This window comes from Bison bison, unplaced genomic scaffold (assembly GCF_000754665.1).
Source record: "Bison bison bison isolate TAMUID 2011002044 unplaced genomic scaffold, Bison_UMD1.0 scf7180017864177, whole genome shotgun sequence".
NCBI classification, from domain to species: domain Eukaryota; kingdom Metazoa; phylum Chordata; class Mammalia; order Artiodactyla; family Bovidae; genus Bison; species Bison bison.
Genome location: NW_011494749.1, coordinates 2,021,895 through 2,035,183, shown reverse-complemented (window position 1 = coordinate 2,035,183; position 13,289 = coordinate 2,021,895). Strand labels below are relative to the sequence as shown.

At 34.3% G+C, this 13,289-nt stretch overlaps 1 protein-coding gene across 4 annotated transcripts in view; it reads left to right on the top strand.

Annotated features, from left to right (window-relative positions):
- EML4 (echinoderm microtubule associated protein like 4) overlaps positions 1-13,289 on the top strand; it is a 155,463-nt gene that overhangs the window by 80,494 nt on the left and 61,680 nt on the right. For 2 of the 4 annotated variants that reach the window (XM_010842316.1, XM_010842314.1), the window contains exons 3-7: positions 2,776-2,905; positions 5,749-5,922; positions 7,777-7,905; positions 8,386-8,411; positions 8,580-8,636. In XM_010842316.1, coding sequence (XP_010840618.1) covers positions 2,776-2,905; positions 5,749-5,922; positions 7,777-7,905; positions 8,386-8,411; positions 8,580-8,636 — 516 coding nt within the window. The remainder of the gene's footprint in view (positions 1-2,775; positions 2,906-5,748; positions 5,923-7,776; positions 7,906-8,385; positions 8,412-8,579; positions 8,637-13,289) is intronic. The other 2 variants (XM_010842315.1, XM_010842317.1) reach the window with 2 other exon arrangements.

The following is a 13,289-nucleotide window of genomic DNA, read 5'->3' as shown; positions in this document are numbered from 1 at the left end:
TCCTTTCCCGATTTGGAACCAGTCTGTTGTTCCATGTCCAGTTCTAACTGTTGCTTCCTGACCTGCATACAGATTTCTCAAGAGGCAGATCAGGTGGTCTGGTATTCCCATCTCTTTCAGAATTTTCCACAGTTTGTTGTGATCCACACAGTCAAAGGCTTTGCATAGTCAATAAAGCAGAAGTAGATGTTTTTCTGGAATTCTCTTGCTTTTTCCATGATCCAGCAGATGTTGGCAATTTGACCTCTGGTTCCTCTGCCTTTTCTAAATACAGCCTGAACATCAGGAAGTTCACGGTTCACGTACTATTGAAGCCTGGCTTGGAGAACTTTGAGCATTACCTTTTGGCTATGTGGATAATTCCTCTATGAATATGGGTATACAGATATCTGCCTGACTTCCTGCTTTCAATTTTTGGGGCTGTATATACCTGGAATTGGAATTGCCAGATCATTTGATCCTTTCATGTTTAATTTTTTGAGAAACAGCCAGTAATGTTTTGTAGACCGGTGGAGGGGGGGAGGGTGTGCATGGTGTGCTGTCTTACATTTCTACATGTAATATAGAGGAATATGTAATATAGGAGGAATACATTGGGGTTTCAGTTTCTACATGTATGTAGAGAGCACTGTGGGCAATTTGCATCATATATTCTTACTGAGAAATAGTCAAAGATCTTGAATAGATAGTTCTCCAAAGATATACAGAGGACCAGCAAACCCAGTAAAAGATTCTCAGTATTAGGGAAATGCAAATCAAAACCATGATGAGATAGCACTGAATTCCCAGAGATGGCTATAGCTGAAAAAAAAAAAAAAAAACAAGCCTGAAAATAACAAGTGTTGGCAAGGATGTGAAATTGGAACCCTCATACATTGTTGGTAACATGAAGTGGTGCAGCTGCTGGGTTTGGGGGTTCCTCAATAAGTTAAACGTAATGCAGTTACCCGGCAATCCAACTCCTAGCTATCTACTCGAAATAATTAAAAACATGTTCAAATGAAAACGTGTTTACAGATGTTTAAGGCAGCACTATTTACAGTAGCAAAGAGAGAAAACAACCCAGATGTCCATCAGCAGATGAATGGATAAACAAAATATGGCATAGTTGTAAAACTGAATATTATTCAGCCATAAAAAGAATAAAGAATAAAATACTCTTACGTTGCTGCCATGTGGATGAACCTTGAAAACAATTGTTCTAAGTGCAAGAAACCACACACAAAAAGTACATATTGTATGATTCCATGTATATGAAATACTCAGAATAGCCAAAACTATGGAGGCAATGAAGAGTAATGGTTGGCAAAGGCTGGGAGGATGGGTAGGAGGGAATGGGGGGTGAATGAGTACAGGGTTTCTGTTTGGGGTGATAAAAAGTTCTGGACCTGAGTAGTGGTGGTGGTTGCACAACATTGTGAATATACCAAATGCCACTAAATTGCACATGTTGAAATTGTTCAAATGTACTTTTTATGAGTGTTTTACTACAGTAAAAAAAGTAACAAGAAGTCACTATTTGGGCAGACCATCACTAGATCTGATGATCAGTGATATTAGCATAGTTTGGGGGTTATTTTACCTTATATGTGAAAATTTTCCTGGGAAGTTTGAAAAATAAATTGTAGTAGGTCTTTTCCTTCCTCTTTTCTGATTCATTCTGTCTGAGGTAGAGAATAGGAATCTCAAAATTAAGGAAGCACTTTATATGATTGACACAAGTGGCTCCCAACAGCGTATTATTGTCAGAAATTTGGTGCTTTACTATCGTACATGTAACATTCTAGGGTGCCAAATATTGTAGGCTCTATACATAAAAGTTTTTGTTTTCTGTGCTTTTATGAAGGAAAAGAAATGAGATTGACCAAATAGAAAAGATTTTCCTGTGTTCATGTGAGAAAACTGAGTCCAAAAATTCAAAATTATTCTCTACTTCCAAATTTTTAAATAAATTTGACCCTTAATAGATGTGTCTCTTATCTTGTGACTGTGTCTTCCTTACCATGCCAGCATATTCATCACACATGTATTCCAGTCCTCTTCCTGTTTGAATGAAGATAACAGAGGTTATTTCATATATTTATGCTTTATTTATAGGGAACAATATTCTAAGATTCAAGATTTATGATATCTAGGATTTCTAATGAATTAAATTTTGACAGAACCTGAGCTCTTTCTGAAAATTGCTGATATGTGGGGACTTGTGGTTTACTTAAGGCACAGCTTTGAATTGTGTCCTTTAAAACTACTATGTGTGGAAAACAAGCCATTTAGTTAGAGAATGACTCTAGCTGCAATTTAGCAAATTAGCATGTCTTTTTTTTATAGGTCTATTTTAATGAGATTAAATCTTCAGACAATAATATTATGTGCTACATAATGGATTTCTCTGAGACCTTCAGATCTTATTCATTTCCTTTTGAACTATAGACAATACTGGAGATGTATCTAATTAAAGTTGGGTGTACAAGCTAGCAAAGTTCATTATTCTGTGGCGGAAATAACTATTTCATTGTGTTTTTATATAATTTTTCCAAATAATTTATATATCACATAGAGTTGTCTCAGTTTACAGATATTTGTCTTTTTGCACTCATTCCTTTCTTATTTGTATACTTGATGCTTACTGAAAAAGAATAATTTTGTATGTTGCCTATGGCAGGGTGGGCAGTCTGCTTACTATATCTAAACACTAATGGACTGACTTTTAAAGCTCTAATCTTTGAGGAATATTTTGAAATTTGATTTTAAAACTTTTTTCTTAACTGTATCTAGGCCAGCCAGGCCTTCGAGAAGCTATTTCTATGTCCTGTATAACCAACGGGAGTGGTACAAACAGAAAACCAAGTCACACCAGCTCTGTCTCAATCGCAAGAAAAGAAACTCTTTCATCTGCTGCTAAAAGGTATGCATTTGTAAAAAGCTAACATTGCAAAACTATCTGAATGTGATAACTCAGTCTCCTTTTGAAAAGAATATGAAATAAGAGCTGTATGAAATTCAAGTAAGCATGTCTTTTGAATTCTTTGTCTGAATGTAATGATATCCTGCTTGTACTCGCTGAGTTTACATTCATCATACCTATCGAGTTGTGTGGGAAGTTTTTGGTTTTTACTAAAGAAAGCAAGCAGTTTCATTTCCTGGTTTGGTTTTGTTTCTTTTTAATAAGCATCTGTTGATGAGATAAGCATGACTATATTTAATTATATAAGTGAATTTTGCATAGCAAGTGATACATTTGATACAGCATTTTTAAAGGAGAAATACTCTTTGGTATGTATGTACATTGGTGGGAGATTAGATGCTATAACTTTTATTCTCAATCATAACTATAAAATTGAGGTTTAATTTAAAAATGTGTGTGTGTGTGTGTGTGTTAGGGGGTGGTAGATAGGAAGGCAGTGGAAATATTGCAATATAAAAATTTCAGTGGATATTATAGGTTTAAATTCTCTATGTTCTTTTCATGAATTAATTAATTCAGTCTATTCTAATAAAATTGCTTACAGGATCTTAAAACTGTTTTCTTCAAAGAACGATTGAAGAAAAACTTTTAAGTAATAGAATAATATTTAAAATATGCTGATGGAAAAAGGTTGCCTCAATAAGCTAATGCTGAGTTTTTTGTCAGTGTGTTTTCACAGATGTTAACCAGACATTTGACTACAGGAATGGTGAAGAAATGACAGAATCTTTAGGCCTTTTAAAAATCCTATTCTGTAATTGAGTCATTAAGTCGTCGTTACAGCATCTAGACTTTATCCTCCAAAGCATGCCAAAATTTATTACCTGTGTTCCAGTTTCAGGAGAAAAGGACAAACGACGAAAAAATAAGCATGTGGTGGAAATTTTTAATACAATTTTTAATAATAAACTTCCTTGTTGTATCCAGTGATAGTTTGTATTCAGCCCGTTTTCTTACATAGCTATAGTTATGTGCAGTGGTCAGTATTATGTACAGTAGTGACTTAGTTTAAACCAGATGAGTTTGTTAATTTATGATGCAGGGGCTTTGTGTTTTGTTTTGAAATAGCCCAGAAGGAAAATCTACTGCGTCCATATAAGACTACTGGCCCAATGCTGTGAATTCAGAATAATTTGAAGACCAGTAAGAAAGAAGTAGTTTCTAATTCAGTTTTAAATTTCAAAGTTAGTCTGATATTTTTGAGGTAGAATTAAATTTCTCAGCACATACTGTAAAAATTGAGTATGAACAAGACAATCAAAAGCCAGTCTGAAGTCAGAAGGTATCAGAATGAACTAGATTAAGAAATGTTACTGTCAAAATTATATTTGAACATTATTCATTATCATCATGTGATTACATTGTACTATTTACATTTGTTTAGCATGTTCTTAAACATGCTTTCTTTGTAGATTATGCACCTTATAGTAAATTTTAAAATGTCCTTTGGTTAAAATAGTTGCAATTTTATACCTTTTCAACTCTGGAATCATTGTTTCCATCTGTTTTGTAATATTGTCAAAAGTGTTTGTGCAGTATAAGGATGCTTATCCAAGTGTGATCAGGGATAGCGATGCTTCATTAACCAAGAGTCAGTGTGGAATCATGTGAATTTATAAATAAATATCTGAAATATTTTATTTTAGCTTAAATATGTTCACATGGGCTTCTCTGGTGGCTCAGATGGTAAAGAATTTGTGTGCAATGCAGGAGACCCAGGTTCGATCCCTGAGTTGGGAAGATCCCCTAGAGAAGAGAATGGCTACCCAGGGCTCCAGTATTCTTCCCTGGAGAATTTAATGGACAGAGGAGCCTGGTGGACTACAGTTCATGTGGTCACAAAGAGTCGGACGCAGCTGAGCGACTTTCACTATGGTCATTTGTCAATTTTTTAATGAAAGACTGAGTCTCCCCCTTTTTCCTCTCTTAAATATGCATATCTCATTAGACTACTTACTGTCGCGTAAAATACACCCATAAATTGTTTTTTATAATTTTTAGTTTCACTTTTTAAGATAGAATAAGAAACTTAAAATTCTTGCAAAATGGTATTACATAGAAACTATCTTTTTTCTGTGATTTTTTTCTTAATCTCTTGTAATTGTTTCACCTACACAAAATTTAGCAGCAGTTCTTTTAGTAACTCATTTTTATTTGGTCTTTGCAAAGCATTCAGCTTAGTTTACATAGAAATTATTCTCTTTTCTATGTACATTTTGTCAGTTTTCTTTGTATTTTATTAACTTAATCATTAAAATAACAAATACAACTGGCATTAAGAAGTTCAGGGGAAAAAACACAGTTGACTCTTGGTAAGTGTAAAACTCAACTGGTGAGAGCAGAAGTGTACAAAAGAAATAGGAATTAGAGCATAACCTACAGAATGTGAGCATTTAGTGTTCCTTGGGTGTCAGTGTGCTTAACCAGAGGTAATGGATAGTGTCACTAATGCTCTGATTTGGGTAAACTGAAGTCAGTTAAGAGAGCTTTTACTGTCCCCCCAAATTTGCTAGGATGGCATAAGGCATTAGAGGCCAGTTTGGTCCAAAGGGGCAATCTTCATAGGATATGTTGTCTTAGAATTATAACAGATTCTTTACTGAAGATTTTAAGAGCTTCCAGAATTCTTAAAGAAATATTTTCATTATTGAATGAAAGCAGTGTAAATTGTATTAGCTGTATGATTTAGGATTTTGAATTATATAATAGTAGTAACTTTTTCCATCATTTGATATCTTTTTTGTTTAAATATGTGTTGTTCCATGTTATACTTTATTTTACAGTGGTACAGAAAAAAAGAAAGAAAAACCACAAGGACAGAGAGAGAAAAAAGAGGACTCTCACTCTAATGATCAAAGTCCACAAATTCGAGCATCACCTTCTCCCCAGCCCTCTTCACAGCCTCTCCAAATACACAGGCAAACTCAAGAAAGCAAGAATTCTACTCCCACCAAAAGGTTTTAACTGACCCCAAGTACAGAGTTAGGGAATGGTTGTAATGATCCCTAAATTCTGTGACTTGAGAAAAAGTTGGCTATCCATGGATTCTAAGAGAAAAACTTATTGACTTTTTCCCCTTCACTTCTTTATGGCAGTAATCTGTATTTTAACACATTGGGGAATGATATTTTAAAATTATCATTCAAAATCTGTAAGTTAAAACTTGAGGAAAAAGCTAAGTTATAAAGATGAAAGGAAGGCAAAGGTAACCTACTCTAAAACCAAAACATTTTAAAATTACAGAATATTAAAAATATATATATAACTGCATAAATTTATAGCCATGGATAAAAAATTGCATGTGTTCTTATGCTCACCATATTTTGGCATCATTACAACCTTCAGCTTGTCAGGGTCCTTCACAACATACGGCTCTTGACTGTGACTGCATCTCAGTTTCAGTTTTGGGTTTTGGGAGGATAAATTCTTGCTTGAGTAGAGAATTGAATTCATTTCTCCTAATCTTTTCTATGCTAAAGGCTTGCTTGAGGGCTTCTCTCTGTGTCTTAATAATTAATATTTTAAAGTTATGAGAAGGGGAGAAGGGAGAAACCTTCTAACAATGTGTGTGAGCCTAAATTGGGGGTCCAAACTTGCATGCTGGGAGTTCAGCACTACAGCTACCTTGTAATCAAATATTTAGACCAACTTAATGAAATTTGCCTGCTTTAGGGATGTTGATTCAAGCTTTATAATTAGGTATAGATATATTTTATCATCATACTTCCACTTGGAAATCTTAGGAAAATATTAAACCATTCCCAGAACTGGCTAGGATTTTAATAAAAACAAATGACATCCATTCCTAAAAGATTTTTTAATATATTTTTATTTGATTAGCTTACTATTTTGCCTCAAATCTCTAATGGAAAATTTGGGAAAACACAACACCCTTCACTTGATTGATGCATGTTTAACATTTTTAAAATGCTTTGTGTGTCTCACGCAGATTCTTATCCTGTCTTAATGGTTTGTAATTCTTCTGCCTGATCTAATGTGGAGTTTTTCTTGGATATAGCTTATTAATGTTTTGCAGCCTTGGATTGTATGTGATTAAAGGTGGCTTTTTTGTAATCAGTCTCTTTAAGGTTCTGATTTGACTTGGCATCTTTGTCCCAGATCTCTTTTTTCAGCTTCTTAAGGTCTCCTGGAAATGTGCTTGCCATTCTAAATTTCTCTTTGAATGTACTATTACAAGATGCATTGAAGACTGGATGAGTTGTAGGGCAGTTAACAGTGCAGCAAAAGATTCATTTATAAATCAAAATATTTCAGTTATAAATATATGGGATTAGTTTTGATAATATCAAAACATTCCTGTATTAAAATGTGTTTATTTCTGATCATGGGTAAAGTTGAGAGATACAAAGAAGAGTTTTGCTTTTAGTCCCACAATTATTTAGAAATTGTCATTTGTACCATATATAATTTAATTACATGAGTACATAAAAAATGAAAATAGCCTTGTCATGATTTTGAATAAGTTTTTTCACAAGTTCACACAATTTCATAAATTATGAGAGAGAGTAATTATTCAGATTTAAGCACATGAGTGTTCTAAAAATCGAGTACTATTTATTCTAGCCAATCTTTTGAAAAATAGTGATAATTAAAAAACAGACTAGATAATTGCCTTGTTTAACTCCTTCACTCATCCAAGCACCGAACCTTTCAACTAATCATTCTTTGTCTTTTCTGGATTAGCTTTAAGAAAATGTTAATTGCTGCTTATATGTTCTATTCAAATTGTCAATTATATTCCATTGCTATGCATAGAATTTTTCTCTAATAAATTAATATGTTTCTTGCAGCATAAAACGACCATCAACAGCTGAAAAATCACATAATTCATGGGAAAATTCAGACGATAGCCGTAATAAATTATTGAAGGCAGTTTCAACATCAAAATTAATATCAAAAGTTATAAAAAATACAGACAAGTAAGTATTATACTTTATACTTCTATCTGAAAATTACTAGTTCTTTTACTATCAGGTTTGCATGTACAGTTATATGCCTTGTTTGAATCGTTTTTAAAAATCTGTATTTATAATTTATATCTTTTTTCTTCTAAGTACATTTTTTCTTTTGTGTTCTTTAAAAAAGGCTATGTCTTCCTGTTAATGCTTCTCAACTCATAATAAATCTCAATAATGTCATAAAATTTGAGTATTTTTCATAAATTCTTTCTGTGTTTTACTATTTAAGTGATCCTAATGGAATATTCCTTGTTTTATGACACAGTGTATATTAGTAGTTGAGACCAGAGAGAAACTTTAAAGAATACTGATGCCTGCATTTCACATCTGCAAATTTATTTGGGATGTAGCCTAGACATTAAAGCTTTTGCAGTTTTCAGGTGATTATAATGGTGAGCCAAATAAGGTTATGAAATAAATATCTTTGAATTCCTTTTGTAGGCATAAAGATGTCATCATCAACCAAGGTAAATTAAAAATCCTTTTTAAAAAATATTTTTTCTAAATCATAAGTTTCCCTCTTGATAAGAATATTGACTTATTTTCATTCAGTGTATTTTATTTATTAGCTCACAATAATAAAAAGAAGCATATTTTATAGTCATCTAAGAAAATCTCTTAATTTTTATTGTAAGATATGTCATTTTTGTCTCAACCAGCAAAAATGTCAACCCGTGAAAAAAACAGCCAAGGTAAGAATAAGCTACGCAGTTGGTCGCCTTCTTAGTTAATTTCTTTCTGGATCTCTTATTTGGCTTTTCATTATTTATACTAATTCACTTTCCTCTTAATGAAGAAAATACGGTAATTTGAACTAGTGAATCCAAACACTTTTCCACTTCTGTGAGCTCTGAAGAGTCAAAGTCAACAGTAGAAATAAATATATCATCACAAAGCAGTATAAAATACCAAGGGGAGTTTCCCCCCTTTAAAAAAAAGAAAAGTACTTAGAAAAGCCATTTAAAAGATTGATAAATTTTAACTCAGTTTCCTGTCTTGCCAACTTCATTGCAAATAATCACTCATTTCTTGAAGCTAAGACTTAAAATGTAATGAGTCTAGCAAATCCATTTCCTCTTAAATTTTTCTTTTATATTAATTGTAATTTCTGGCTACTTGCTGTTGTTGGCTTGTTCTGACCCAAAAAAGGAGAGCAGACTTTCTGTAAATGTGTATTTAATTGCAAAGTAGGTAAGATTTGTACATCAGTTTTACATTCCCCTTCAATTGCCTGCAAATTTAATTAAAGCATGCTATTCTAAGTAAAAGCATGTCCTTCCTGTGCATGCTTTTTACAGCTAATTTCTGTGTGTCATAGTTATCTTTATTTTTCTACGCTATTATATTAACCATATACCATGTGGTTAAAATTTTTGTTAGACATTTAACTTGATTTCTATAGATTTTTACTTTCTTTGATTCTACTAAGAAAGTGTTTGTGATCTTCTTTGGGTCATTTGTTTTTACATAGAAATTCTAAATAAAGTTGATTTTTGCTACTGTTTTCCTTCAGTTAGGTCTTATTTTCTCTTTCTTAATTAAGTACAGATTAATGGTTGAAATACCTTAAGGAAAAGTGAAAATTTATTTACAAAGCCAATTCTTTCTATGTGCCAAAACATTAAAAAAAAAAGAGAGATAATGATAGATAGTGAAAGGAGCAGTGAATGGAGAGTGTCTGTGTTTAATATTTGGCTCTATTGTATAGCAATCTTGTGACATAGGCAAAATGGCAACATCTTTGGGTGTTTTTCTAATCTGAGAATAGTAACTATAAAGCTTATTTCACAAGACTGCTGAATATGTATGGAAGTACTTTAAAAACAGAAAACACTGTACCTATAAAAAGGTGCTACTATTATTACATGTTTTGCTAAAGAACTTACATTTCATAAAAATCCTTATAGCTATGGTAAATGAGAAAGGGCTACCTCTCTGTCATGCTGTGGTATGCCCTTTGGAAGGAAAAGGGAACTAACTTATGCGTAGTAGGTCATAAGTGAGTGGTTTGTGTTGGTGACAATTTTCAAAACCATCCAAATAGGCAGATAAGTAAATGTATTTAAAAGGGAAGAGTTTTGCTAGAGAAGGATCACCAAAGTGGGGAAGAAAGGATGGAATGAAAAACTGAAAAAGGATATAGAAAAATCAGTTAAATTCTATGACAGGAATTGTATGTGGCTCTAGTGCTAAAGAATCTACCTGCCAGTGCAGGAGACATGGGATGAGATTTTGATCCCTGGGTCAGGAAGATCCCCTGGAAAAGGAAATTGCAAACCACTCCAGTACTCTTGCTTGGAAAATTCCACGGATGGAATTGTTCCAGATGTTGGAATTTAATAATGTCAAATGTTGCTTGCATTAAGCCTTATTTTTGAAATTTGAGTTTGTTCTTTTGCCACTTTAATCAGCTATATATAGCATTAGAGTGTATTTTGAAGGAGAACTCTTACACTTCAGCCTGCTACATAATTCAGGTCTGACTGAAGCAGAACCTGTGCAAAGAAGTAGATGGTTCTAGAGATTGCAGGTAGGGTATGAGAGGTAAGGAACAGAGGGAATCTATGAAGGCAAGCTTGAAAGTGGGTAAGAGGCATCTACTGAAATAAGGGACATTTGAGGAGGAATAGATGTGGAGAAAAGAATAGTTTGGTTTTGAACAGTTACGCTTGAGTTGCCTGTAAATCTTAATTTACTTGTAGAGATGTGTAACAAACAATGTACTGTAGATCTTTAACACCTGTAGTTGAAGTCAAGACTGATTTCAGATTTACTTAACCTGTAATCAAAAGCAGATTAATCAGTCTTGTCTTTGTTTTCTTATCTATAGTTGAGACAACAATAAAAACCCTTGAAGGATTATTATAAAAATTAAAGATAACGAAGTGTCATAGCACATGGCACATAGTACCAAATAAATTTTCGTTATTATAAATGTAACAGTAAAACTTTGCACTTAAATATGTGGAGTTAAGATGAAAAGATGACCATTAAATAGATGGTCTTCACTTGATGTAAGTTGTAGATTTAGTATTCATTTTGCATAATATATTTCACAGCACATTTTCTTATACTTTAGCTATTTAAAGTATCTCATTTTTGGATAGTCCTTTTAAATGTGATTTATTAGTTCTCTGGCTCTTTTTTGACAGTGACAAGTGTGACTTGTTCTAAGCCATCTGCTTTGATTTGGGAACAAGCTGATTTACATTTGGTATACATAAATGAGTGGTAGCAGAGAAAGCTTGACCTGAAAGGACTGTGTTCTTTAAGCCCAGCAAAGTAAAAGAGCAGTAAATCTGCATATTCTGATCAGCACTTTGAAGAAAGGAAACCATGGTTGAAAGCAGGAGGAGGTGAAATGGGGTGTACACAAGGCAATCGCTCGTCTAGGTGCACTATACCATATTGTCTGAACTCCGTGGAACTTATATGCTCCCTATAAGAAACAAGTGATAACTATTTAACATATCAGGAAGTAATACACATTGAGGAAGAACAGGAGAGGGGAGGAGTGCTATTTTATATAGAGTGATTAGGGGAGACATACAGTGACATGGAGTCACCTGAAAGGAAGTAAGTGAACAATTGGGTATCCAAAGAAAAGAATTTCATGAGCAGAGAAAATTAGAAATACATAAGCTCTGAGTTAAGAGCCTTCTTGCTGTGTTAGGAGCAGCAAGGAGGTCCTTGATCATAGTGTGCATACAATTCTGTATTTGTTAACCACTCCACTTATATAATATAGATTCATTCTAAGCAAGAGAGGCGTCATTAGACACCTCACTTAGGAAAGGAAAGCAATGTTATTTAGTGGAAAGAGCATAAGAATAATAAGCATGAGACCTAGTTAGGGGTGAATCACAGAAATTTAAAGAATCAGAATACTACAGTGACTACAGTTATGAGTGTTGGTTAGGAAGAAAGTAAAATTTGATTTGCCAGAGGAAATTATGAAAAAAAGATAAAACATCCTTCATCTGTTAATAAATTTTTCACTGCCTCTTGGGATCTTGGATCTCGGTTTCCTTATATATACTTTGGCTTAGACTGCATATTGCCAAGAATCTCTTTAATCACTTTATGAAAGCTCTTTCTTCGCAACAAATAGAAAATAGAAGACAGCCTTTCATACCTTCTCTAACTCAGGTTTAATCTACCTCTGAAGAGTTTGACTGCAGGTGCTTTTGCTTAGTGCTTAGTATTGTTTTCTGACCTGTTGGCTCCAGGCATGTTCTGTCCTAAAACCTGATCACATCTGTGTAAAGTGAGCATTGTATCTGAAAACACAGCTAAAATTTACTGCAAGAATATAGAGTAGCAGTGTCCTACTGACACTGTTACCTGCTGAGAGGGTGTGCAGTTTGAAACAAACCAAAGAAATCAAAAGCCCTTGAGCTACAGATAGAATCTTTCCTTATTGTTTCCAAGATAATATCCAGAACTTTGCAATTCCAGAAGTTAGAAAGAAGGATGCTAACCTTAAATCTATGGTGGCTCAGATGGTAAAGCATCTGCCTGCAATGCGGGAGACCCGGGTTTGATTCCTGGGTCGGGAAGATGCCCTGGAGAAGGAAATGTCAACCCACTCCAGCACTCTTGCCTGGAAAATCCCATGGATGGAGGAGCCTGATAGGCTACAGTCCATGGAGTCGCAAAGAGTCGGACATGACTGAGCGACTTCACTTTCCTTTCAAGCAGAAGGGAAGGAAACCAAATATTGCACTTCCAAAAAATATACTTAGTACTAAAATTTACCTATTGGCATATGTTAAACAGAATATATAAATATTACTTAGATATCTAGGTCTTGGCTTTGTCCAAGTATATTCTCTGTATTTAAAAAGAAACCAAAAAGGAGGGGACTTCTCTGTTGGAAATTTTTTTTTTTAAGCAGAGATCTGATTTCTTGTTGTTAGTGACAGTCATCTAGTTTAAAATGTATTTCAGGGCTGTCCAATTTTTTAAAATACAAACCACCCCAACTTCTAGAATATGTGTTTTTGACATCCTCTTTGCTTATTTTCAGCTGAGAAAAAAGCCCCGACTGCCCCTGTTTGATGATTCTAGTGGTAAAGAACTCACCTGCTGATGCATGAGACATAAGAGATGCAGGTTCAGTCCCTGGATTGGAAAGATCTCCTGGAGAAGGGCCTGGCAACCCACTCCAGTATGTTCCAAGGACAGAGGAGCCTGGCAGGCTACAGTCCATGCTGCTGCTGCTGCTGCTGCTAAGTCGCTTCAGTCGTGTCTGACCCTGTGCGACCCCATAGACGGCAGCCCATCAGGCTTCCCCATCCCTGGGATTCTCCAGGCAAGAACACTGGAGTGGGTTGCCTTTTCCT